The 26,674-nt window shown below is 46.5% G+C and overlaps 1 protein-coding gene across 5 annotated transcripts in view; it reads left to right on the top strand.

Annotated features, from left to right (window-relative positions):
- Window positions 1-26,674, top strand: part of RAPGEF1 (Rap guanine nucleotide exchange factor 1) — a 162,117-nt gene that overhangs the window by 74,835 nt on the left and 60,608 nt on the right. For all 5 annotated transcript variants that reach the window (XM_056860038.1, XM_056860037.1, XM_056860036.1 and 2 more), the window contains exons 2-4: window positions 17,610-17,749; window positions 22,037-22,215; window positions 24,701-24,857. In XM_056860038.1, coding sequence (XP_056716016.1) covers window positions 17,610-17,749; window positions 22,037-22,215; window positions 24,701-24,857 — 476 coding nt within the window. The remainder of the gene's footprint in view (window positions 1-17,609; window positions 17,750-22,036; window positions 22,216-24,700; window positions 24,858-26,674) is intronic.

The following is a 26,674-nucleotide window of genomic DNA, read 5'->3' as shown; positions in this document are numbered from 1 at the left end:
TTGTATTTATGGGGGGGGGGAAACACACCTCCACGGGTGCAGTCGGGGTGGGCGAGGAGGGGATTTAGTAGAAGGTGGTTTGCTGGTTTACTATCTCCAGGAAATATCTTACACAGGGAAGGATCGGAAAATAGGCTTCCCTCTAACCTGGGATACACAGTCCAGAATGTAGCACCTTTGTTCTGCATGACACATAGAGTAACACCCTCTCGCGTGCTCTCTGCATCTCTTACTTCACACATGCCAAATAATGCACTTTGAAGATGGATTTTACTGTGTGAACGGGCAAAATCCACTTGCAAACAATCGTTAAAGTGTATTGAAAGTACATTGTTTGGCATATGTGAAAGTGCCCTTATTAGAGTAGCATGCAGCTCTCTTCAAAGTAAGGACTGTCAGTTGGGGGTTTGGTTTTTTTTGTTTTGTTAATGCTTGTTTCTTTACTTTGGCTTGGATCATGTGGGAAGCCTGGAGCCAATAGATCTCCTGCCTCACTTTGTGCTGCTGTAATGCTCTGCACTGGCCAGCTGTCAAAATTTGCGCAAGCCAGTTGCGCTGGGCAGCATGTGGCAAAATGTCTCTCAGGCACCACAAGCCACTCCCAGGGTTAGGAGACCAGAGGTGAATTGGAAGGGCTGGCGTTTCTGGCACCTGACACAAGGCCTCAACGGAGGCACTTCTGCAGCCGGAGAGTTGTGTGTGTGTGTTTAGCGAGGGGCAGGGCGCATGCTGCCTGTGGTGAGGCAAGCTTTAAAGCCGCTGCAAGGCCGTGACTCAACCGCTGGAGCATGTTCAAACTCAGCCTGGCTGGCCCTAGTTCTCTTTGCCAAGCAGTTGAAATTAGCAAGAAAAAAGGGCCTTGGATTTGTGTGTGCGTGTCTGTAGCTTGCTGCCGGAGACCTGGAAAGGCGAAGTGTGCGGCTGGCTGGCCGGAAGATCTCGGGGGCTCAATTACTTCCATATTAATCTTCTGAGCAGGGAACTGTCCATGCAGATATAATGTGAGGGGACAGGCGCCAGAGGAAGGGGACGGAATGGTTGGCGTTGGTTCTCCTTGGCTGTCTAGAGGTGAGCTTGCATTGCAAAACCCCCCCCCCCCCCCGCGTAACCGTTTGAGCACCGCGTTTCAAGCAGTTTGAGCACTGCATTTCAAGAGAGCCAGCATGGTGTAGTGGTTAAGAGCGGTGGTTTGGATCAGTGGACTCTGATCTGGAGAACCGGGTTTGATTCCCCACTCCTCCACATGAGCGGCAAAGGCTAATCTGGTGAACTGGATTTGTTTCCCCACTCCTATACATGAAGCCAGCTGGGTGACCTTGGGCTAGTCACAACTCTCTTAGAGCACTCTCAGTCTCGCCTACCTCACAGGGTGTCTGTTGTGAGGAGGGGAAGGGAAGGTGATTGTAAGCCGGTTTGATTCTTCCTTCAGTGGTGGAGAAAGTCGGTATATAAAAACCAACTCTTCTTCTACGTAATGCTTTCCGCTCCCCACCAGATGAGCAGAGGGTTCGAGTTAAGTGTGCAACACATGGGGCTCCATGGTCTGGAGGGAGAAGAGCTCATCGCCAAGTCAGAGGAGCCCCTAAGGGGATCTTCTTGGTCAGTCAAATTGGTAACTTGTGACTGAAGCCCCAGAGTCTGATGCTGTTGTGTGTTTCAGGAACCAGAAAAAGATTGTGTGCCTGTGGGGTTGCAGAGCTTGGTATTTGGTATCCCAGGAGTTTTCAGTTTTCTTTTGAGAGCCAGCTAGGTGTAGTGGTTAAGAGCAGTGGTTTGGGGCAGTGGACTCTGATCTGGAGAACCGGGTTTGATTCCCTACTCCTCCACATGAGCGGTGGACGCTAATCTGGTGAACTGGATTTGTTCCCCACTCCTACACATGAAGCCAGCTGGGTGACCTTGGGCTAGTTACAGTTCTCTTCAAGCTCTCTGAGCCTCACCTACCTCACAGGGTGTCTGTCGTGGGGAGAGGAAGGGAAGGTGATTGTAAGCGGATTTGATTTTTCCTTAAGTGGGAGAGAAAGTCTGCATGTAAAAACCAACTCTTCTTTTGCTTCTGCCTCTTCTTCTTCTCCTGCTTCTTTTTCTTCGATGACAAAAAAGGCTACAGGCCCTTCCCCTGTTGTTTTCCCCTGGTCTCCATTATAGAGAGACTGCTTCTGAACATGGAAGTTCCATTTAGATATTGGCCTGGGGCTGGCAACCAGCAGGGAAGCTACCAGCATGAGTATGTGTGTGTGTGTGTGGGGGGGGGGGGCTCAGCAGCACCATTATGACATTGCTGGCAATGTTGTGATGTCACTTCTGGCACAAGCCGGAAGTGATGTCATCGCATAGGGGTTACACTGTAGCATTCACATTCAAACTTATGGTTTAACCATAGAGTTTTGGACAAATGTTATGGCATCATCCCTATATAATGATGTCACTGTGGGGTTACAGAGGTAGTAATATCATCACGTTGCCAGCAACCCCCCGCATTCCTCCCCACCAGCCCGCTAAGAGGTAGCAAGAACAAGGCTGCTGGCAGGAGGTCTCCCACTAGGGTTGCCAACCTCCTGCTAATAGCTGAAGATCTCCCACTATTACTACTGATCTCCAACCAATAGAGATCAGTTCACCTGGAAAAAATGGCCGCTTTGGCAATTGGACTCTATGGCATTGAAGTCCCACCCCAAACCCCACCCTCCTCAGGCTCCACCCCTAAAATATCCCACCAGTTGCCAAGAGGGACCTGGCAACCCTATCTCCCACCAATCTGGGAGACCTGGCAGCCCTAATTGTGCACCATGTTTTTTGTCTAACCCTTGAAAAACAAGGATTATGCTTAGGCTAACGAGCATCTCTTCATGAATTTGTAGGGCTGGAATACTCTGAAGATAATCTTTTCCAGCCACTTTGATCAGATTTGCAAAATCCACTGTGCTTGCTCGTCTTAACGGCTTTCTCTGAAGATGACTACGGTGTTTGACTGCCCATTAAGAAATTCAGTGTATCCCTGCAGAGCTTTGACAGAACGAAACATAAAATAGGAATTGCATAATCCAGCAGACAAAGAGTTGAATTTTGGTCCAGGAAATCTCATTTCAGGTTCCACCACCCCTTCCCCCGCCCTAAACTTTCTGTATGGTCTGAGGCAGAGTCAGCCTCTGCCTCTGGATACAAGTGACTTATCTCCACTCAGCTTTTTATAAAGTGGACGGCAAAAATATCTAAAATTAATTGTAATCAAGACAAGGGGGAAAAGTAAAAATGATGCCAGTAGTTATTATCCTGTGGATGCAGTTCAGTGGATACTGGAACGTAAAAGTAACCTTGAAAAGGTTAGCCTCATAATTAAATAAGAAATATGTCCATTTTATTTATTATTTTAATCCCACTCTGTGACATAAAACACCCCCTAGTAGTTCATAGCAGAATGAAACCTCAATTACAAAATGCAGGGTTTTTTAAAAAAAATCTAAACAAGGATACCAAGCACTAACTCAGAAATCGGGGGCAACAAACAGAACGAGGCAGCGTAAACTACCTGAGCAAAACCAGTCAACCCAAATCACAGACAAAAAGCCATCCCAACTACCACATCTTCGTGAACTTTGTTAACTGAAAGCCTGAGGAAAGAGGAACGTCTTTGCCATTGTCCTAAAGGAGAGAGGGGATGTCACCAAATATTCCTGAAGGGGATGGTCCCTTAATTTTGGTGCTGCCACCAAAAAGGCTCTGTCATACGTGGTCAGGGCACTCCATTTCTGATGGCAGTGGCACACACAAAGGACGCCCTTGCCTGGTAATGTCTGTGTCTGGATAGGCTCAGGGCAGTCATTCAAGACTCTCTGGGGCTTTGGGGGCTTTAAACATGAACAACATCACTTTGAAATGGACCTGGAAATGGATTTAGGGGCGTTTGATCTTGAACCAGAACAATGCTCAAACTTTTGCTGTTGTGAAATTTGATATCAAAATCTGAGGTAAGAAAACTGGTCTATATTATAGTAACTTCCAAAATAGGAGACAAACCAAGAGCAGAGTCAGGTGAGGAGGAATGTGCCGTCAAGTTATAGGCAACTTCATGCCAACCCCTAGGGTTTTCAAGCCAAGAGACATTCAGAGGTGGTTTTTCATTGCCTATCGGACCAGAACCAACGGGTTGAAATTAAGTCAAAAGAGTTTCCATCTAGACAGTAGGAAGAATTTTTTAACAGTTAGAGTGGTTCCTCAGTGGAGCAGGCTTCCTCGGGAGTTGGTAAGCTTCCTTGGAGATTTTTAAGCAGAGAATGCTGATTCTATGACCTTAGGCAGATCATGAGAGGGAGGGCATCTCGGCCATCTTCTGGGCATGGAATATGGGTCACTGGGGGTGTGGTGGTGGGGAGGTAGTTGTGAATTTCCTGCATTGTGCAGGGGGTTGGACTAGATGACCCTGGTGGTCCCTTCCAACTCTGTGATTTCTATTATCTCAGCCTGCCTTTGCAGAGCAACCCTGGACTTCCTTGGTGGTCTGCCATCCAGGTAATAACCTGGGTGGACCATGCTTGACTTCAGAGATCTGATGCCGTTAGGCTACTTTGGGTCATCCCAAAGTGAGTGAGCCTACCTTAAATCACCTGTTCCTTCATGGGTTCCTGGTCTGGATTCCAAATGTAGTGGTCAGTTAGCATACTTTGATTTCTGGAACAAATGCAATCTACAGAAATATCTGGTTTTAATAAATAATCAGCTTTAAATAGTTATGAAAGCATCAAGAAGCATTATGGATGATCAAAGGCCCTCCAGGTTGAGTACCTGCAGATAATAAGCTGTATAATTAGAGGAGCATCATTTTCAGATGAGAGGGCTGCCAGAGTTGGAAAGAGTAATGTTCGTCATGTATCTAGCTTATTACAGAAGAATGTATTCTGGGTTGTAAACCAGTGGGAAAATTAAAAGAGCGAGAGAAGTAGTGTCATGCAACATTAATTTTATCTAAGAACATAGGAACATAAGAAGAGCCCTGTGGGATCACACCAGTGATCCATCTGGTCCAGCATTCTGTCTCACACAGTGGCCAGCCAGTTCCTCTGGAGGTCCAACAACAGGGCATAGAGATCGAGGTCTTTCCCTGATCTTGCCTCCTGGCACTGGGATTCAGAGGTTTATTGCCTCTGAACTTGGAGGTTTCCTTTAATCACCATGGCTAGTAGCTAGTAGACCTATTGTACATGAATCTGTCTAACCCCCTTTTAAAGCTGTCAATACCTGTGTCCATCACAACATTCCCAGGCAGTGGATTCCACAATTTAATCACTCGTCATATAAAGAAATATTTCCTTTTGTCTGTCCTGGATCTACTGCCCATCAGCTTCATTGGGTTGCCCTCAAGTTCTAGTATTTTTGGGGAGGGGTGGGGAAGTCCTCTTTGTCAACTATCTCCATGCCCTGCATAATTTTATAAACCTTATCATGTCCCCCCTTAGTCATCTCTTTTCTAAGGAGTCCCAGACTCTTCAGCCTTTTCTACATAGGAAAGGTGTTCCAACCCCCTAATAATCTCTTCTGTGCTGATGTCCTTTTTGAGATGCGGTGACCAGAACATTCCAAATGAGCATTCCAAATGAGGCCACACCATAGATCTGTACAGGGGCGTTATAATATTGGCTATTTTATTTTCAGTACCTAGAGGGGACATCCCTCCCCCACCCAATATATAGCAAAGCCCACTCTTGTCAGTATGGGAAGATATTCCTGGTAATGGAAGGGCCCCTTTCCCTGAAGGTTGGCTATCTAAATTATTTGCTAGAGAGAGGTGGGGGAAAATCTATTTATTTGCCTTTCTGGCTGAGATGCACCATGGGGATGACCCCCCCCCCCTCCAGTATACTCTCCCCTTAGAAAGTCTGGGTGATTTCAGGTTCAGTAAACAAGCTGTAAGTGATGTGGTTACCAAACTCTGCAGGGGGCTTGCAGTGTGGAGCCGGGCTTTGCTTTCCACTAATGTTGAAGCCAGAGTGTTTGTGCTTTGGCCTCTTCATCCTCTTAATTCTCATTTCCAGCAGGTCATGGCTGGTGACCCTTTGTCCTTCCAGGGCAATACTAGAGATTAGGCCACCAGTAAACAAATACACTTGGTTGAATTAATCATATGAGCTTTAGTCATTTGTAAGTTTGCATATGGATAAAAAGTATTGCTGTAAAAAAAAAGCCTATTTGGTTTTTAGATGCTTTTTCGCATCAGCAGGTGTTACCTTAAGAATAGGCATTCCCTCTGGTGTGTGAGGCGATGCCTCTTCTACCATTGCATCATACATTCTGGGAAGGATGCCTCTTCTGAGATGGTACCCATAGTAAGATGTGCAAGCATTATCTAAAAAACAAAAAAGTAGATTTCCCCTCTTCAGAATGATGGTTTCTGTACTTGTACTGAAAACAAAAATGTTTGCATGTGTTAAGTGCCGTCACTTCTGACTCATGGCGACCATATGAATCAGTGTCCTCCAAAACATCTGATCGTTAACAGCCTTGCTCAGGTCTTGCAAACTGAGGGCTGTGGCTTCCTTTTCAGAGTCAATCCATCTCATGTTGAGTCTTCCTCTTTTCCTGCTGCCTCCAACTTTTCCTAGCATTGTTGACTTTTCCAGTGACTGTTGTCTTCTCCTAATGTGACCAAAGTACGAGAACCTCGGTTTAGTAATTTTAGCCTCTAGGGAAAGTCCTGTTTTGATTTGATCTAGAACCCTCTGGTTTCTTTTGGGCATTTGCTACCCGATTAATTGGCACCAGCTTTTTGTTAATCAAAAGGTCTTCAGTTAATCGTCAAAGACGATTGCCTTGACTAGAGATCCTTCCTACAATCCCCCCCCACAAGCTAAGGATCAGCCTTACTATTAACAGCCTTATTACTCTGCCTCTAGATTTTACTGGAGCTGTTGCAGTTATGCTTTTCATACTTTGGAACTCTTACAAATTATCTGTGTCAGCAAGAGTGGAATTTTAATCATGGCAGAGCATGGCTATAAATGTTCAAACAACATTCGGGGCTTGGTTCTATATTCAGGTCTGCCTCCGAAGCAAGACAAGAAGGGGAAGTGGATTCTTGTTGTGGCCATTTTTCCTCCTTGCCAAAGATCGCTGCACTGGAAGTCATTTATTAATGCTTCTAATAGGAGGTGGTTCAGGTTGAATCAGTAGTCTAATTATAGAAGTGATTCATGGCATTTTCTGCACAGGCTGTGTTTTATATGGAGATAAAACAAGAAGACCTCAAAGGCTGAGATTCTTGCACATAAGAATAAGATGCAGGGGAACGTAGAAGTGCCTTTTGGAATGACATGCAGTTATTATTATTAACACTTAATACCAGAAACATTAAGAGCTTGAGTTCAGATTTTTTTTTGCTGTTTAACAGAGACATAATTTAGGTATAAAAGACAGAGCTTTAATTTATTGCAGTCATGGCTGGAATCATTTAGATATTCAAATACGTCTGTCTCTTCTATTCTGGATGATTAATTGGATTTCAGTTGTTTCTTATGAGAAATGTGGTTTACCAGATGTTGTTGAAGGGTTCCCCCTCCCCTCATGTTGGGCTTCATAATCTGTAATATGTTGTCGTTTTTGAAATGTTTTCATTTACATTAACAGTACCTTCCTTTTCCGTTTTTTTTTTTTTTTGCATGCTGTATTCCACACAAAGTTGCAATGATTATTAGGAGCCTTGTACATTTGTTCATGGCTTTAAGGATTTCTAGGTACAGGTAGGACCACGTCAGACCCTCTGGTCATGTGATCAGAGACTACCTAGGGATGTGTACCTTTGGTTGCTGTTCCCTGGAAAAGGTGGGCCGGGAAGTGAACTTTGGTATATGGGTCAAAGGGGGACTGCTAGCCTGAGTCATGGCCTCTCTCTTTCTCACTCTCACCTTTGGGTTGGCAAGATGGAGTTGATTTGGCCCCAGTTGCTGATCTCCAGCCGATACAGCCCCCTGATTCATTGTGTTTCATTCTGGTGAACAGCAGCCCCAGTAATCATAACCTGATGAGTCACCTTCCATTCCTTTTTAAATACCCAGGTCAGGAGGCATGTTAGAATGGCTTGAAAACATGCACACCCCACGCCTTGGCAAACACCGGCCACAGCACTTCTGGCAATGTCAAATACCCTGCGTGCACATAGGAATCTTACTTAGAAATGTAGCAGGCTAGCGATTCAATAGCAAATGCATTTCTAGCATTCTCCTCCGAGGCAAGGGCATCTCAGGATTGGGTGTTTTCCCGCTGCTTCCAGGAGGCAGGACTAAAGGAAACTTCCTGTCTCCTTGGCGGGAAGACCGCCCACTATCCTCAGTCTTTGTCCTGCCTTGCTCCGGAGAGCAGCGACCTCCTCTAGCTCTAGCTTAGTTCGTTTAAAAAAAAAAAAAAAAAAAAAAAATTCCCTTTGTGCCTGTTCGTCCTCCCTTGTCTCCTCGTATTTCTAGTCTCCCCCCCCCTCGTTTTTTCGTCCCCCCCTTCCCGCTAGGGCGGGTTAGCGAGGGACTAGAAGAAGCCGGCCACTCATCCAAGATGGCCGACGCAACAACGGAGAGGGAGGACGACCTCCTCTCCGTCGAGGATTTTCAGGCTGGCGGGCTGGTCCACTCCGCCCAGGCCCCTTCCAATGACCGCATCGGCGGATCATCGGACAGGGAGGCAGCCGCGGCAACGCTATCGGGCGAGGAAGGGGAGCCCGCGCCTTCAAAGAAAAAGGCGCGAAAAACCGCGCCGAAGGTGGCGCCGCTCCCGGGCGCACAGAGAAGAAAGAGGCGCTCCAGCAAGCTGAAGGTCGGCTCTTCCAAGCTTGCTCCATCGTCCGCCAAAAAGACGACCCCAGTTCAGCCTGCTACCTCGGTGCAGCCTTTGAACCTCGTCGGATTACCGGTAGGAGGGCTCCAGGCGGGAGGTGGCAACCCCCCCCCCTTGAGTGCTGGGAGTGAGGGGCGGACCTATTCCAGTGAGGAGGCTAGTGACCTGGTCAACCTGGCCTTACAGAGGCAATGGCAAGCCTTCCAAGCCTTTCAGATGAGGCTTCCCCCCTCCTTCCCCTGGGTAGTGCAACAAGCTTCCCCACACTCTTCTTCCTCCTACCCTGCTAGCACTGATAGAGAGGATCCAGGTCCTGGCCCCTCTACCTCCGCTAAGTGGCCCACTAAGGCGGCCAAGAAGGCCACAGTTCAGTCCACAGGGCTTCAAGATGAGGACCCTTCCTCAGAGGAGGATCAGTCCTCGGATCTAGGGGAGCGCGAGGAAGGTGAATACGACTCAGACGAAGACATTCCCCCCCCAGATGAGCAACAGCCAAGGCTGTTTTCTGGGGAGGATTTTCAGAGTCTATTAGCTAAGGCCCTTCTGGCACTGGACCTCATGGAGGATCAGGAAGCCTTAGAAGATCCTTCCCCAAAACGCAAGCGGGGAGTGCAGGAGTGCTTTCCTAGGAAAAGGCCCCAGACTAACACGGTACCATTTCCAGAATTTTTTCTGCAAGCGGTTACAGACGAATGGGACAACCCCACCTCAGGGAAATCAATTCCTAGTGGGGTTAAAAAGAATTACAACCTAGCACCTCATGCAATGAGCCTCCTCAAGGTCCCCCTGGTGGAGGCTCCAGTTATTGACCTTCAAAACCCCGGCCTAGTTCCTGAGGATGGCGCTGGTTCCATCAAAGACCAACTAGACAGGAAAGCTGAATCACTGACCAGGAAGGCTCATGAGGCTGCTGCCATGGCGATCCAAGCAAACGCAACTACTTCCATCTTTGCCAGAGCTTCCTACCTCTGGATAAAGAAACTTATCCAGCTGGTTCCTCAGGAGAACCAACGTGTGGTTGCTGGACTGGATAGGGTACTTAAGGCAACTTCCTTAATGGCTGATGCTTCTCTGGATGCTATCTCCTTCTCAGCCAAATCCATGGCTTCGGTCACCTCAGTCAGAAGAGCACTGTGGCTCAGAGCTTGGCCTGCTGACTTCAAGGCCAAGTCTACATTGATGGCCTATCCTATCCAAGAGGGGAGGTTATTTGGAGAGAAGTTGGATAAAATCCTAGTGGAAACTAGGGACAAGAGACACGTGATGCCTAAGCAATTGAGAAAGGACAATCGCCCATCCGGATACCAGTCCTTTCGTGCCCCCAGAGCTCCCTTCAGATACAGATCAGAGTCCAGGAAAGGGTCTTGGAGCAGCAATAGTTCCAACTCCCGAACCTTTCGTAAGGGCGGCAGATTCCTTAGGCAAGGCCAGCAAACCCGGTCAGATAAATCCGACAAGTTTGCTAAACCTAACCCCCAATGACTCCAGCTCCCTCCCCATCGGCGGAAGACTGCAAGCGTTCGCAACAAGGTGGCAACAATCGAACCCCGACAACTGGACCATGCCGATTGTTTCCAGGGGCTACCTCCTGGAATTTTCTACCCCACCTCCGGATCGCTTCATTCCTTCCCCACTTCCAGCAAACAAGAAGAAACATCAAAGAACTCTTCAGGCCATTTTCCATCTTCAAAAACTGGCAGCCATAGAGATGGTCCCAAACCAAGAATGGTTTCAGGGAGTGTATTCCATCTTTTTTACAGTCCCCAAAGCAAATGGGGACTGGAGGGCAATTTTGGATTTGAAGTTTGTCAACCGCAGGATCCTGAAGAAGCGTTTTCGGATGGAAACAATGCGCTCCATTGTGGAATCCCTCTTACCAGGAACCTACATGACGGCGCTGGATCTAAAAGAAGCCTACCTTCATATTCCTATCCACCCCATCCACAGACGTTTCCTCCGCTTTACCTATGCCCGGGAACACTACCAGTTCCGGGCACTCCCTTTTGGTCTTTCCTCAGCGCCCCGAGTCTTCTCCAAGATCCTCATCACCATCATGGCATCCCTCAGACAGGAATCTATCCAAGTACACCCTTACTTGGACGACATCCTGATCTGCGCACAATCTCGACACCAGTCCCTGGCGCATACCGCGAGAGTGGCACAGATCCTACAGGATCACGGATACGTCCTCAACTTGGAGAAGAGCTCCCTGGAACCCTCCCAGAAGATCATCCACCTCGGAGTCCACATAAACTCAACTACCAACAGCCTTTCCCTACCACGGAAAAGAATCCACAAGATAATCACCCTAGCCAGAGCCACTATACTGAACAGAAGATCCAGTCTAAAGGCGCTAGCAAAACTCATGGGTCACATGGTCTCGTGCATAAACATCGTTCCATGGGCAAGATTCCACCTTCGCCCACTCCAGTGGTTGCTCCGACCTTTTCAAAGACACATCACCCGCAAGACACACAAACTAATCCAAGTGCCAGTCTCTGTGAAGCACAGCCTCCAATGGTGGACCAACCCATCCAATCTGGGCAAGGCTCTGAAGTACCTCCACGACGATCCGCTGCAAGTCTTCACGGACGCCAGTTTAGAAGGCTGGGGAGCAACCCTCAATTCCAAGGTAGCACAAGGTCGTTGGTCACCACAGGAAAAGGGGCTCCATATCAACCTTCTGGAGCTTCGGGCGGTCCGGCTGGCCTTGCGGGCGTTCGCAAAGGACATTCAACACCATCACGTCCTCGTGCGCTCGGACAACATGACCACGAAGGCGTATATCAACAAGCAGGGAGGGACCAGGTCCTCGGCCCTTCACCAGGAGACGTCCCTGATTTTCAAGTGGGCACAGGCCAACGTGCAATCATTGAAGGCAGAGCACATCAGCGGAGTCCTGAACACGCAAGCGGACTGGCTAAGTCGACAGACAGTGCAAGAGGGAGAGTGGTCCTTAGACCAGATGACCTACCAGACCATCACAGCCAAGTTCGGTCATCCCGTAATAGATCTCTTCGCGTCTGCCTCCAACCACAAGACCCCTCGGTTCTTTTCCAGGTACTTCCACCCAAGGGCAGAGGGAACAGATGCTCTCCTCCTCCCCTGGCCCCAGGGACTGCTATTCGCCTTCCCACCGATTCCAATTCTTCCCAAGGTCCTGCGCAAGATTCGACAGGAGAGGGCCACGGTCCTTCTAGTGGCCCCCTTTTGGCCACGCAGACCCTGGTTTGCGACACTCCGCAACCTCTCCATCCAGGAGCCCTGGAGGATCCCAACCTCTCCAACCATGCTTCAGCAGGGCCCTCTGACTCATCCAAAGCCCCAGTGGTTCTGCTTGACCGCTTGGCTCTTGAGCGCTCAAGACTCCTAGCTTGCGGATACTCACAAGAGGTGGTGGCTACCATCCTAGAAGCTCGCAAGCCATCGACGCGACGAATATATACTGCATCCTGGAAGGCCTTCGTTAGATGGGGACAGAGAAAGAAAGTGAACCCCTTAAATCCAGGAGTTAGCAAGATATTGGAATTTCTACAGGAGGGTGTGAGGCTTAAATTATCAGCCTCAACTCTCAAACGTCAGATCGCAGCCATCTCCACAGTCGTTCCTTCTATAGAGGGCGTTGCCACCTCTCAACACAGGGACATCTCTGCCTTCCTAAAAGGTGTCACACACATGCGCCCACCGACCATCCACCGCTTCCCCACCTGGAAGCTGAATCTAGTCTTAAAGGCTCTCACCTCAGCCCCATTCGAGCCGCTGAGGAAGATACCCCTTCAGTTCCTTCGGATGAAGGTACTATTTTTAACGGCTATCACCTCAGCCCGCAGAGTTTCTGAACTCAGAGCCCTCTCAATCCACAAGGGCCTGTGCACCTTCCATAAGGATAAGGTCGTCCTACGGTTGGATCCAGCCTTCCTTCCAAAAGTAAACTCCTTCTTCCACAGAGCCCAGGACATCTCTCTTCCATCATTCTGCCCGAAACCTTCTTGTCAGGCCGAGAAATCATGGCACACCCTGGACCTTCGCAGGGCTATCCGCATCTACATCGATAGAACAGAAGAGTTCCGAAAGTCTGACTCGATGTTCATCAATATCTCCAACCCCAACAAGGGGTTAAGAATGTCGTCCGCCTCCATAAGCTACACTCTGCGTAGGTGCATCATAGAAGCCTACAAAGCTGCTAAGGTCACTCCTCCAGAAGGGATCACTGCTCACTCCCTTCGCAGTTCGGCGACCTCAGCGGCGTTCAACCGACAGGCCCCAGTTGACGAAATTTGCCGTGCGGCCACCTGGTCTTCTATTAACACATTCATCAAGCACTACAGAATTAACACCTGGTCTTCTGCTCAGGCGGCCTTCGGACGCAGGGTCCTCCAACACGTGCTGGAACAGAACTGACCCACCCTCTCTGGGAGCTCTAGAAGGTCCCAATCCTGAGATGCCCTTGCCTCGGAGGAGAAGGATGCCTTGGTCCTTACCGTGAAGGCTCTTTCTCTTCCGAGGCGAAGGGCATCTGGCCCACCCGGATGGAATATCTACTCATTTGCAGACCAGGTTGCTCCTGACTCCACTGTCTATTGGATCAAGAAATGCACGGCGCTCTCTCGGCCAACACCTGATTGTTCACGCTCAAGCAGTGCGTTTGGACTTGAAGTTCTCAAGTTTTTTCCGCCCGTTTTGGCGGCCCAGTTTCCAATTAACCCTCCGGGGTCATTTAGGTTCACTGTTCAATGTTTTAACACTCCTGTTTCCTTCCTTACATGTGTACTGTTCTCAGCCTTGTTTAGCAATTCTCTAGGAGCTAGGCAAGCAAGTAACTGAGGATAGTGGGCGGTCTTCCCGCCAAGGAGACAGGAAGTTTCCTTTAGTCCTGCCTCCTGGAAGCAGCGGGAAAACACCCAATCCTGAGATGCCCTTCGCCTCGGAAGAGAAAGAGCCTTCACGGTAAGGACCAAGGCATCCTTCTCCGTGGGCAAAATGCACTGCGACTTCGGGAGAGAAGGAGCAGGAGATATGTAAAGAAGACCGCAGCTGTCTATAGGCACCCCTGAACAATACAGAAACAAGGTGCGGATTGAAGCTACAAGGGAGAGAGCAAAAGGCTTAAATCTGCTAGGTTGTGGTTTGCGCTTTCTGAGTGCCTGGCTGCTGAGACTTTGGTGTGACTCAGCTGGACAGCTGTAAATGTGCCAGTGACCCGGCTTAGCTTGCTCGCTGGAGCCAGCTCTGGGCTTGTTGTGTAGGGTGACGGCACAAGTGTGGAATTCAGCGCCCTGAGGGTGTCTGCTCTTACTCAGACCGGAGTTGTGGAGAGGAACTGGAAAACATTTTTTGCAGTGATACTGAAAATCAGGCTTGTAAGATGCCAGTGGCCAGTGGCACCTGAGAATTTCATCAGGCAAACCAGGCAGATGTGCATCCGTCAACTAGAAAAGGGCCAGTTCGCTGCTTTGTTTTCTCCTTCCAGTTGTCAGCATACCACAGATAGCTGGAATAGAGTTGTGGGCTGGTTAACAAAAAAAGCTGTGAATTTTTAAATGGAAGAAAGACGAAGTAATAAATCTTGAAAATGAATCAAATAACTAAATAAACAACAAGGGAAAGCCACCCCCTTTGATGCCACTTTTGTGAACTTCTGGAAGGTGGGTGCTTTTTTCGGAAACAGAGTGCTGGATTAAATGGATACCTTGACCTGACTCTGGAAAGGGATTCTAATATTCTTTTAAAGAATTAGACATGTTCATGGTTTATCTCCAGCCTCTCAACTGTAGCTAGGATTGGATCCTGTTTGTACAGATGCAGCCTATCAGCAGCTGCGAACAAACAGTGGAAGGTTTCATGTCTTGCTAGTGAGCTTCCTAGAGATCTCTGACTGAAAACAGGATACTAGCTTAGACTAGATCGACTGCCTGAGTCAGATCCAGCAAGGCAATTCTTTCTTTCTTGCCATTATTTCAAAATGTGTGTTAACAGATTATATTCATTATTTGGAAAGCAGAGTTTTGTTTTGTTTTTAAAACCCCCTGCAGCCGTGATAAATAGGTCTTTACCATGAAAGAACGAGACCCAAGATTCTTGGTGTGCACTGTTCTGTGCCAGAGTAAATTCTGCTGGCCAAGCATAATTGCAGATGGATAGAAAAGAGGACAGGCGTCTTTTATAACTGAGGCAGTCTCATCCTTGAATGGGTAGTGAGGGCACACACACGCACACACAGAAGAGCGTTAGAAACTTTTTTCTTCTGCCAGTCATAGCCTTCAAGGCAAGTCATTTTGTTTGCGGTGTGACTCCCTTGGCCTCTTCCAGTCTGTTTGCTCAAAAACACGTGCAAAGTCGCTTGCCAAGCAAGCAGGCAGATTTATTTAGATTCACAGCTAACCAGTTAAAAATATCTGCCGGCCCTGAAATGCACAGCTTGCAGGCCACAGACCTCTGAGCTTTCAAACATGTGCAGAGACTGAAATAGCTCACACAGAAATGAGCAGCAGGGAAGAGAAATCCTTTTGTCCATTTTCCCTCTGCTTTCCTTTAAAAAAAAAATCCAGCAGTACTACGTTAAAGATTATTTCAGGCCCCTTCCTGCATTACTTTGCCAGGTGTGAACAGGGTTGCCAGTGCTGGGTTGGAAATTCCTAGAGATTTGGGGGATGGAGCCTGCGGAGGGGAGGAACCTTAGTGGAGTGTAATGCCTTCAAAGAAGCCATTTTCTGGAGGGGAACTGATCTCTGTTGTCGGGAAATCAGTTATATTTCCTGGAGGTTGACAACCCTAGGCGTGGCCTTCTCCTCTCATGTCACCCCGAAATAACAGCTGGGTCTGGGAAGGAGCCAGTGCCCACGTGACCGAATCACAAGACACAGTTTCTCTTCTCCTTCCCCACAATTGGACATTTATTATTTTTATTTTTACTTCACAAATACCCCACTTCCCCCCAGTGGGGGTTCAAAATGGCTGACAACATTCTCTTCCTCTCTGCTTCATCACAACAACTCTGTGAGGTAGGCTAGGCTGAGTGTGTGTGACTGGCCCAAGGTCACCCAGCAAGCTTCCGTGGCAGAATGGGGATTTGAACCCGGGTCTCCAAAGTTCTCGTCTGACATTCTGAGAAGAACTGAATTTAGGCCCTCTAAATTATGCAATTTGAGCAAATGTGCATAATTTCTCTTATTTTGCATAATTTATTCTGGTTTTATTAGGCATGGGAAAGGGCCAGGAGACCTACAAGACACTAAGGCCTCTGAACATCTATCCAATCAGAGCTTCAGGCTTCGGCAAGCATCATCCACATGTTTCCAACCTGATCTTCACAGCCGTGGTCTAGAAACTTTTAAAAAACAATTCTGAAACATTGAGTTTTGTTCTTGGGGCCATACTTTGCAATTTCAGCTGCACATCCATGGAATTGTGATGTACATACAGGCCTGTGCGTAGTCTTATTTGGATTTTTGTGTGAGAAAAATTAGCTCCCTTGGACTCAAGATTGAAAGCTTGAAGGCTTCGAGATGTCCCTTCCACATATAGCTACTTTGTACCATCCTTTCCTCTCCAGTCAGTCTCTTACTTCTTTACTCCCCTTCCATTCCCCAAGTTATGTCCCCAAAGTGTTGGGGGAATGTGTAATGTATGATCTCTGGCAAATAGGAACTGAGGTTTTAAAAGTTAGAAACTTCCTTCTGGATCAGCCCAATGAGCTTTCAAGTATTCTGTCTCCGCTGGGTACTTCCAGGTAACTCACCAGAAGAACACAAAGGCAGTAGTTTCTGAATGTGCAGATTCCTTCCAGCTATCCATAGCCCTATTCTCCCCTATGAATTTTATCTAATCCCCCTTTAGAGCTGCCTAAGCCATTGGCCATTTGCTGCCTTTTGGAGCAGCTGATTCTACAACTAGTCAGGCCCTGCATTAAAATGTGCTTTCTTTTGTCTCTCCTACATCTCCTATCAGTCAGTTTGTACGGGTTCCTCTGAGTTCTGGTACCCTGTAAGAAAAGGAGAAATGTTCTCTCTGCCCCATGCATAATTTTATAAAGCTGTAGCACGTCTCCCTCCAGTTGTCTTTTTCTAAAAGGAAAAAAACTTCCAGATTCTTACCTTGAATGGGTATGTTTTGTGTCCTTGCCACTTGGTTGCTGCATGGTAGCTTTCTGAGGGGAAAAGCTGGGATTAAAATATTTTAATAAACCTCTTCTTTTTTTTTTTATCAGGAAGGTGCGCCAGCCCCTAGAAGATGTTGGTTGCCCATTCTTGCTAACTTTGCAATACACTTTTTGAAACGGGGCAACCAGAACTGTATTTTGTGTTCCAAATGCAATAGCACCTTAAATTGTATAATAAATACATTGGAATGGGCAAGGCTAGTAAAAGACCAGCAGAATGACATAGTAACCACCAGTTGTAGATTTGCCTCCTGCGACTCGATTAAAGTGGTTGGAGTTTTCTGGCCGAGCTGTAGGGTTGCCAGCTCCGGGTTGGGGAATACCTGGAGATTTTGGGGGTTGAGTCTGAGGAGGGCAGAGTTTGGGCAGGGGAGGGACTTCAATGCCATAGAGTACCAATTGCCAAAGTGGCCATTTTCTTCAGGGGAACTGATTTCTATCGCCTGGAGATCAGTTGTAATAGTGGGAGATCTCCAGCCACCACCTGGAGGTTGGCAACCTTACCAAGCTGGGTAGGGCTGTGTCATCTGTACAGTCTCCTGTTAGGCACAGGGCCTGCCCTGTGTGACTCAAAGCAGGGGTGGGCAGAATTGCTTCCTAGTTCGATGGTGCAAACTCCTGTGCTCTTTCTTCCTAGACTCCCAGCGCTCCCACCTGTCATCGCTCACCATGAAGTTTATGGACAAGTTCCATTCGCCCAAAATCAAGCGGACACCCTCCAAGAAAGGGAAGCAGCCGGACCTGGTGGAGAAAACACCAGAAAAAGCAGGAAACAAGGTAAGACACTGGAAGAGATGGCAGAACCGGCAGGGGGGCTGCCTTGAGATTGCTTTGCTGGCACCACGGCAGTTTTGGAACGACTGGCGGCTTGGCGACTCCGTGTGTATGTATGTGGCATAACATTTGTGTGGCAGTTATCTTTTCTGGAGCGCTTTGTGGTCTTCTTTGCAATCTCCGTCCCCAGACATGGCCCGTGAAAGATTAGCATGAGCATGGTTTCGGGCAGTGGAGGGGGGCTGACAGCAAAGGGAGACGAAGGGATAAGAGAGGCAGATGTCCAGAGACGGCCCTAGGGTGCCGAGGGGGGGGGCAGGGGCACTAAAGGAGGCTTGCCAGTGGCAAGTGGCAGCCCTTAGTGGGACTCCTGTCCTCAGCACCGCTGCACAGGTTGGCTCACTCACTTCCCCCCTCTCCACCCTGCCCTGTGAAAGAGGGAGAGAGAAAAGGCAGGTGGCTGCTAACTCTACACCACTGGGCTCTGCTCCCTCCCTCCAGCTTTGTGGCAGGCTCTGAGGTTCGCTGGGCCTGCCTTCCCCTGCCCCACCCCAATGAAAAAGGGAAGGGAGAGCAGGGGGCTGCCAGCTTGGCTGCCTCCAGGCACTGCTCTCTTCCTCCTTTGCATGGGAGGGGTCGTGGCTGAGTGGTAGAGCATCTGCTTGGCACGCAGAAGGTCCCAGGTTCAATCCCCGGCATCTCCAGTTAAAGGGACCAGGCAAGTAAGATGATGTGAAAGACCTCTGCCTGAGACCTTGGAGAGCCGCTGCCGGTCTGAGTAGACAATACTGTCTGTGATGGACCAAAGGTCTGATTCAGTATAAGGCAGCTTCATGTGTTCATGATTAAAAGGGGCTCAGAGCACACCTGGGCCAACCATAGGCTGGCTGGGGTGGGGGCGGGCTAGCAGCTGGCCTAGAGTGCCAGAAAGTCTTCAGATACCACTAGGAATGAAGGCATTCTTCCTGATTCTGAATGGAGGAATTCCTTCACTCAGTCTCTGTGGTATCATAGAGTTCTGGCTGAAAATGGGACCTGCAGGGAGAGCAGGTACACCAGTCAAGGAGATTTCTTTATGCCAATAGGCCAGAGCCCTCATGTGACACTACCCCCCACCCCTAGAACAGAGGGAGTTGTGCCCTGTTGGTATCTATTTGTTCTGGAGGCCAAGTCTGTCTCACCATTGGCAAGATGGGATTTAGCTGAAGTGGAAACAATCCACTTGTTCTGAATTTGTGAATGAGCTGAGATTTAGCCATCTCATGTAATCTCTCCTTGCAGCTTCTCTGTTTGAGGAATGACACTCTTAGGTCAGCAATGGAATGACCTGCAAGGTTAAAATGTTGCCTGTTTTTTGAGTGTTTGAGTGTTTTTCAACATCAGATTTGTTGGGCTGAGTGTTTAGCTTTCTTTTTTTTAATTAAATATTTTTATTGATTTTCAACGATAAATAGGGGTACAAAAGGGAAAAAGGGATAGGGAGAAAAAAAACAGCAATAAATTATTAAAATAATATTTAGCGGTACAGCGCCTAGTACTACCCCCTTACATCTTTTATTAATACAGTTATTTTTTTAGCAGGGTGGATTTAAGCTCCATCTTGAACCTACTGTGACTCTTGGAATCTAATTATTTTTTAGTTGTAATGTATTCATAGAAAGGTGTCCATTTGTCTCTATTTTGTTTTTGATTGTTCATTTGTAATGTTTCAGTCAGTTGTGCCATTGTTATATATTCATAGGATTTATCCATCCAGATCTCTATGGTTGGGATTCTGTTTGTTTTCCATAGAGATGCGAATACTACTCTTGCCGCTGTAATTAAATATTTCAATATATTCTGTTGGTCTTTGTCGATGTTGTCCGGAGTTTTACTTAATAGTGTTTAGCTTTCAAGGTATCTCATCTTCTCTTTAAAAAAACTCCTGTGGCTGCAAAGTTATCCTTGAAAGTGTGGCATGATGCCTGCTGAAATCTCCAAAGTTGGGGAGAGGGTGTGGCTGAATAAGATTTTTTATAGTTTAAGGGTGGGACTGCAATGCTCTGAATCCTTTCTTGCCCCTCCAATTGTTAGCAAAATGAGAGTTATGCAAAATAATAATAAGAAAAAACCAGACTTCTTTTATTTCCACAATTTATGAAAGCTACAAATTACAGCCTGTCTTGGCACAAAATTTTAGATTTTTTTAAAAATTCAAAATTTCAAACTTTTTTTTTTAGCATGGATCACAAACTGTCCTGAATATAATATTAGCATGTACAAGTCTCTCTTGAGCAATTGCTGATTTCTCTGGATGTGTATTTTAACTGCCCTGGTTTCCTTTTCCTTGGATCACCCTCTGTCTTATTTTGCTGGGAGAAACGGAATAGGCAAATTCACACGCTTAAGAGAACAAAGCTCTCGTTTTCCAGCTGCTGACCGGAGGAAATTCGTGAGCTCTAAAAATGAGCCATTGTTTCCCATCCCTTCTGTATGGACCCAGAATAGGAGCTTGAAGGCCTTTCCCCCCCTCTGCCGCCATATCCTTGCCTGCATCTTTTCTCTGGTCCTCCTTGTCAGCCTATAGCGCTTCTTTTTGTGTTTGCCCTGGGATGAACTTCTCTTAGCTCTGCCTGTTTCCACCTCACATCATGTCTGATTGGTTTCTGGCTGGAATTGGACTTATTCTGTCTTTGCTCCATGTCTCCACAAAGGCCCTCCGAGTCCGTCCCCCCACCAAAAAAGTCTGCAAAATGGCATTACTTCAGAGGGAAGATGACGAAGGGCCGCACCAACTGGAGGAAGAAAAAACAATGGTGCAGTGGGAAGAAATTTTTATTTCAAAATGTTAATAACCCCGACACGTTTTGCATTGAGCTTCCTCAGGGGGATCTATACATTTGTGAAAAAATAAAAGAAAGAAAAGGTTAACAAATATTTTTAACTGTTTCTCTTAATTATTTGTTTAAAAACATATCGAAACATTGATAAATACATGTTTAAAAAGATAGAACTTCTGAGCATGTACAAAGAACTTAATTATCAAGAGCCAATGAAAATACCGCTAGGAACTTAGAATAATGTTCTAACAATTATTACAGGCATGTAAAAACAAGAGAGCCCCAAAGCTATTAATTTCAAAAAATATTTAATTAGTGAATTTATTCGCTAATTAAATAATGTTTGAAAGGGTTTATTCATTCTATTGTTCACTCTGTTTTTTAACAAATAATTAAGAGAAACAATTAAAAGATATTTGTTAACCTTTTTTTGTTTTATTTTTTTACATATGCATAGATTCCCCAGAGGAAGCTCAATGTGAAACGCATACGGGTTATTAACGTATTGGAATAAAATTTTCTTCCTACCGCGCTGTTGTTTTTCTATGTCTCGTTATTTCAGAGAGGCTTGGGCTGAATTTATATATCACTGTATTACGCAGGTGAGACTTTAAGAAGCTTGAGTGTAAATTGACTAGCCATTGTAATACATATATATGTTATTTTTAAAATCATATTCTTCCTTGAGCCTTTCAGAAAGGTGAGGTAAACTTTGACTTCTCTGTCTGTTAGCTATTTTGAGAATGGTGGGGAGTGTTTTTCATTTGTTTTAATTGTGCTGTGCTGTAGCTGTTTTTTGCATATGCTTTTGTAAACTGCTTTAAGCCCCCATAAATGGGAGAAACATCTTAATAGTGAATGGTTTATTTGCATATAACCTTAGGTCATTACAAACATATCAACAACGCCACAAATATATAATAAAAGGAAAAATACCAGGTTTAATAAAATGCTAGATTAATAATAAATATACATAATAAAACTATGCTAAATTGATGCATACATAGCAGTAATGACTAAAAATTGCGGCGGTGTTCCAATTGGCCAATGAGACCTAGCAACCATTAAAATCAAGTCGAAGGATCAGCTCTCTTAGCAACCATATTGGACCTTATTTTCTTTGCCGCCAGAGCATGCAGGGAGGTCCTATATGAAGCAAACCCATCAGAATCTTTTAACAAAAATACTAATTTCTTAGCACTAGGACCAGTGTTTAGGCCAGAAACCAGCCCAGCAAGAAATTTAGCCCTGGGTTCCACATATAGAGGGAACATCTTGATAAATCTTTCTTATTTGTTTTTAATTAGAAAGAAGGCAGGCTGCTTACCACCAGGTTGCAGCCTTGATGGTTCTGGCCATGCAAGCAAGCGTGGTGGCATGTGGAGTGAGAATGTGATGTCCCTTGGGCTTTTTTGGAAGTTCTTGTGTCTACCATGCCACCATTTCTCTTCTCTCCACCCCCCCCCTTCAGAATCTAATTTGGCTGGAGGAGAAAGAGAAGGATGTAGTAAGCGCCCTACGCTATTTCAAGACCATTGTGGACAAAATGGCCATCGACAAGAAGGTGCTGGAGATGCTGCCGGGGTCGGCGACTAAAGTGCTGGAGGCCATTGTGCCCCTGGTCCAGACGGACCCGCGGATCCAACAGAGGTGAGATGGGGATGGGGAGGGAATTAGGAAGGAGGACTTGGGTTGTGTTTGCAGGTGCTGAATGAGGAACATATCTTAGGTTCCTTCAAACCCGTTCGGGATTCCTGAACTTTAAAACTTGCAGCCATTCTCTCCGTGGTATGAACGTACAAGCTGGGGGCCTGCGAGAGATGTTGGAAAGGGCGCGATTTGGAAATCTCTCCCTCCTCCGAATTTTATTTCTCCAGGATCCTTTGAGCTCCCAGGAGTTTTATTTATTTACTTCATTTGTAGTTCACCTTTCTCCCCAGTGGGGAGCCACAACACCGTACATCATTCTGCTCTCCTCCATTTTAGTCCTCACAACAACCCTGTAAGGTAGGTTAGGTTGAGTGTGTGTGACTGGCCTTCTGGCAGACTCTTCCGCCTGCCCCAGCCCCTCTCTCAGTGACCAGTAGCCAGAGGGATATGTCATTATTTCCACCATCTCTACAGAATACCTTGTTATGTTGCACTGTAGTTTCAATGTGCCTGTTCTCTTGAAGAGGAAACAAATGCGACCTGTCCACTGCTAGCCACCACAGTGACAGGCATGGTGACAGGTAGATTGTCTCCCTTCGTGCAACTACCCAATCTGTGACTTTTCTAGAAGGATCCTGAGTTCCTTCTGCTGTGATCCAGTGTGGTGTAGTGGTTAAGAGCAGTGGACTCTGCGGTGGGACCACAGAAAGGTACACATGAAAGGTACGGGGTGCTGCTACATTGCAACACACCCCTACAATACAAGAAGAGCAGTGGTTTGGAGCGGTGGACTCTAATCTGGAGAACCAGGTTTGATTCCCCACTTCTCCATATGAGTGGGGGATGCTAATTTGGTGAACTGGGTTGGTTTCCCCACTCCTCCACATGAAGCCTGCTGGGTGACCTTGGGCTAGTCACAGTTCTCTCTGAACTCTCTCAGTCCCACCTACCTCACAGGGTGTCTGCTGTGGGGAGAGGAAGGAGATTGTAAGCTGGTTTGGTTCTCCTTAAAAGGTAGAGAAAATTGGCATATAAAAACCAACTCTCCTGCTTCTCCTCCTCCTCCTCCTCCTCCTTCTTCTTCAAAAGTTACTCTGAAAAAAGGACACTGGGCTCTTTTTGGTGGAGCAGCTTGAGGCCTGGATGGAAAATTCCTGTGGGCCACAATCTGCCCACCTCTGGGCTGAGGTCTCACTATCACCATCACTATCCTTATTGCCACTTTGAGCCTTCAAATTTAACTGAGTTTGTTGCTCCTCAAAGGGGTGCTGAGGCACAGAGCAATACCCCTTTGAGCCTACAGGGGGCAGACACTCAGGTTCCGTGTCCGTCTTCAAGGCTTTTCTCTGGATGCTGGCCAAAGCAGAATAACTTATGCAAAATAGATGCCAATTGCATATCTTCTGCAGGTCACAGAATTCCCCTTTTCTTGGCACCCGTTTTTTGTGTGATGGTTAATGCTGGCTTTACCCAGCCTTCCACCTGAGAATAAGAGACCTGCTCCCTTTAATAACTGTTTAAAAATGTTTCCCTTTAATAACTCAGGCAGCGTTTTGCTTTCAGTCGTGAGTCTACATTCATGCGGGCTCCTCGGTCCATTCAATCCCTGAGTATTAGCAACAGGGGAAGCAAAACTGTAACAAGGAAGTTATTCAGTTCCGCTTTTCCCTGTGAATGGCGACCACAGTGTTATTTTTGGAACCAGGGAGGCAGGGGGCAGAAAGGGGAGGGGAGGGGGCGCAAGCCTAACCAGTCTATGGGGCACATGTTAATATGAGAATTAACAGTCTCAACAGAATTTAAATTTGGCAAATTGTTGAGAATGAGCTACAGTACCATAGTGCACATTGGCCAGACCTCTGAAGATTATTCAGAAGCTTCAGTGGGGTTGGGGGGCAGCTTGGAGAACCAATGTGATATAGTGGTTAGAATGTTGGACTAGGACCGGAAAGTTCTGTGTTCAAATCCCCATGAATTTCACTGGATATCTTGGGCAAGACTAACACTCTAGTCTAGCCCTCTTTACAGAGTGGTTGTGAGAACGAAAAGAGGGTCAGAAGCTGTCAATAGCTAAACCTGTTTTCTTGGGATTCAGAAATACCCTTCGCTGAGGTGTTCACTCAGTGGAATTCTCTCTGTTTAGGACACCTCCTATTTAGATCCATTATTTGACCTGGGAGAGAGCCTCCACTGCTGTGTCATGATTCTTACCCCTCCACTGCTTCCAACCCCATCCCAAAGTACTTGCCATCCCACCGGTGGGGTTTCACACACCCCAAGTACTCCATACCTGGCACACATAACCCACAAGACATCTGCTTATATTGAACTGCATACTGTATACAGTCCGAGTTTCTGAATCTGTGTATAACAATGGTGGGGTGGAGTGTAAATAATCACCAAGCATAGGGAGTTCGGCAGTAGTCAAAAAATTAAATAATTGAGACTTCTGTGTGTGGTCTTTCTCCCAATTTTGTCCCTCCAGTTCTGCCATCTCCTCCTGCTACAGCCGCGTGTACCAGAGTCTGGCCAATCTGGTTCGTTGGTCTGATCAGGTGATGCTAGAAGGCGTAAACTCCGAAGACAAAGAGGTGGTTAACACAGTAAAAGGGGTCATCAAGGCTGTTCTAGACGGAGTCAAGGTATGGTGTGCTATGGGGCACATGTCCTTTTTGCCTTCTCTGGGGAAAGAGAGGTGGTTAACACAGTAAAAGGGGTCATCAAGGCTGTTCTAGATGTGGTTTTCTAGCTACAAATATAGAATTATTTTTTAATTATTCTTACAACAAAAAACCAAACTTTTCTCCATCATGCCTAAATTCTTATTTTTCTTATTAACCTTTGTGACGTTAGTTTTCTTTGGTGGGTCACTACGGGCACTCGGGATAGTGGTGTGCTCTTTGAAATGGGTTCTCATGGCTGACAAGCTGCCAGAATCAGTAAACGTCCAAGCATTCTAAATTGGAGGCTTTGTTATGCTTATATGAAAACGGTATAAGTCACAAGGAATTGAATATGGATAACATTAAAATTTATTGTTAAAGGTATTCTTGTTTAGTTTTTCTAAATAATTGAACAGTAGATATAATATTTTTGAAACACTATTGTAATACCCGACTTCCCTCCCCCAACCCTTTTATGTTTACTCCTTTATTCTTTTGAAAATAAAATATTTAAAAAATTTTTTTTGTCAACAATCTAGTTGTAGATGAGGGAATGGGCTGCCCCTTGCCCTGTTATTTCTGGGGTTTTGCATAGCCCACTCATATTCTCCACTCCTATGAATTTGGCACAAGCTTCTATTTTCAGCCCACATGATTGGACTTAGACTAGCGTTTCTGATGCCAGCAACCTGGTACAGAAATGAAACTGATCTCCATTCTTCTGGCTCATGTGGCTGCACAGCACTGGTATTTAGGGAAATGATTCTTCTCCCTTGTTTGTCATTCCCTTTAGTTAGTTACAACAATTATATTGATTCTCCCCCCGCCCCCGAACCCACTTGTTTTTAGAAGCTCGATTGCCTGGAAGAAATTGCAGTTGTTCAACGCCATAAAGCTTAAGCAAAGATCTTTAAATCTCAACACCAAATCAAAGATAAAAATTGATTTTGGCTTCTCAAAATGCAGTAGATGACATGTTTCAGAGAGCCGGCATGGTGTAGTGGTTAAGAGCGGTGGACTCTAATCTGGAGAACCGGGTTTGATTCCCCATTCCTCCACACGAGTGGTGGACTCCAATCTGGTGAACTGGGTTGGTTTCCTCACTCCACATGAAGCCAGCTGGGTGACCTTGGGCTAGTCACAGCTCTCTTATAGCTCTCAGCCTTTTCTGCCTCACAAGGTGTCCGTTGTAGGGAGAGGAAGGGAAGGAGATTGTAAGCTGGTTTGATTCTCATAGAATGGTAGAGAAAATTGGCATATAAAAACTAACTCTTCTTCTTCCTCTTCCTGAACCCTCCAATAACCAGCCAAAATTGGGATATGGAGGGGATAGAGTAGGGCTTCTCTCTTCTCTCTAGGCAAAACTTCCACGTGGCAACTCCAGTATCAGACATCTCTTGGTTCCCCTTAATACCGTTTGTACCCCCTTCCAAAACCTGTACACAAATAAATGTTCCTAGAATAAAATAAACTCATTAGAACAGGTTGGTTCCAGCACAGCTCAAGCATCTGGCCAGAGAGCTACATCTCAACTACAAGAATAATAATAATTGCTTTTTATATGCCAATTTTGCTACCACAAGGAAGAATCAAACCGGGTTACAGTCACCTTCCCTTCCCCACCGGCTTACAATCACCTTCCCTTTCCCTCCCCACAACAGACAGGTGCTGAGAGAGCTCTAAGAGAGCTGTGACTTGCCCAAGGTCACCCAGCTGGCTTCATGTGGAGAAATGGGGAAACCAACCCAGTTCACCAAATTAGCATCCCCCACTCATATGGAGAAGTGGGGAATCAA

The sequence above is a fragment of the Euleptes europaea genome, chromosome 14 (assembly GCF_029931775.1).
Source record: "Euleptes europaea isolate rEulEur1 chromosome 14, rEulEur1.hap1, whole genome shotgun sequence".
NCBI lineage: Eukaryota > Metazoa > Chordata > Lepidosauria > Squamata > Sphaerodactylidae > Euleptes > Euleptes europaea.
Note: the sequence above shows the minus strand (reverse complement) of the source record. Positions and strands in the feature narration are given on the sequence as shown.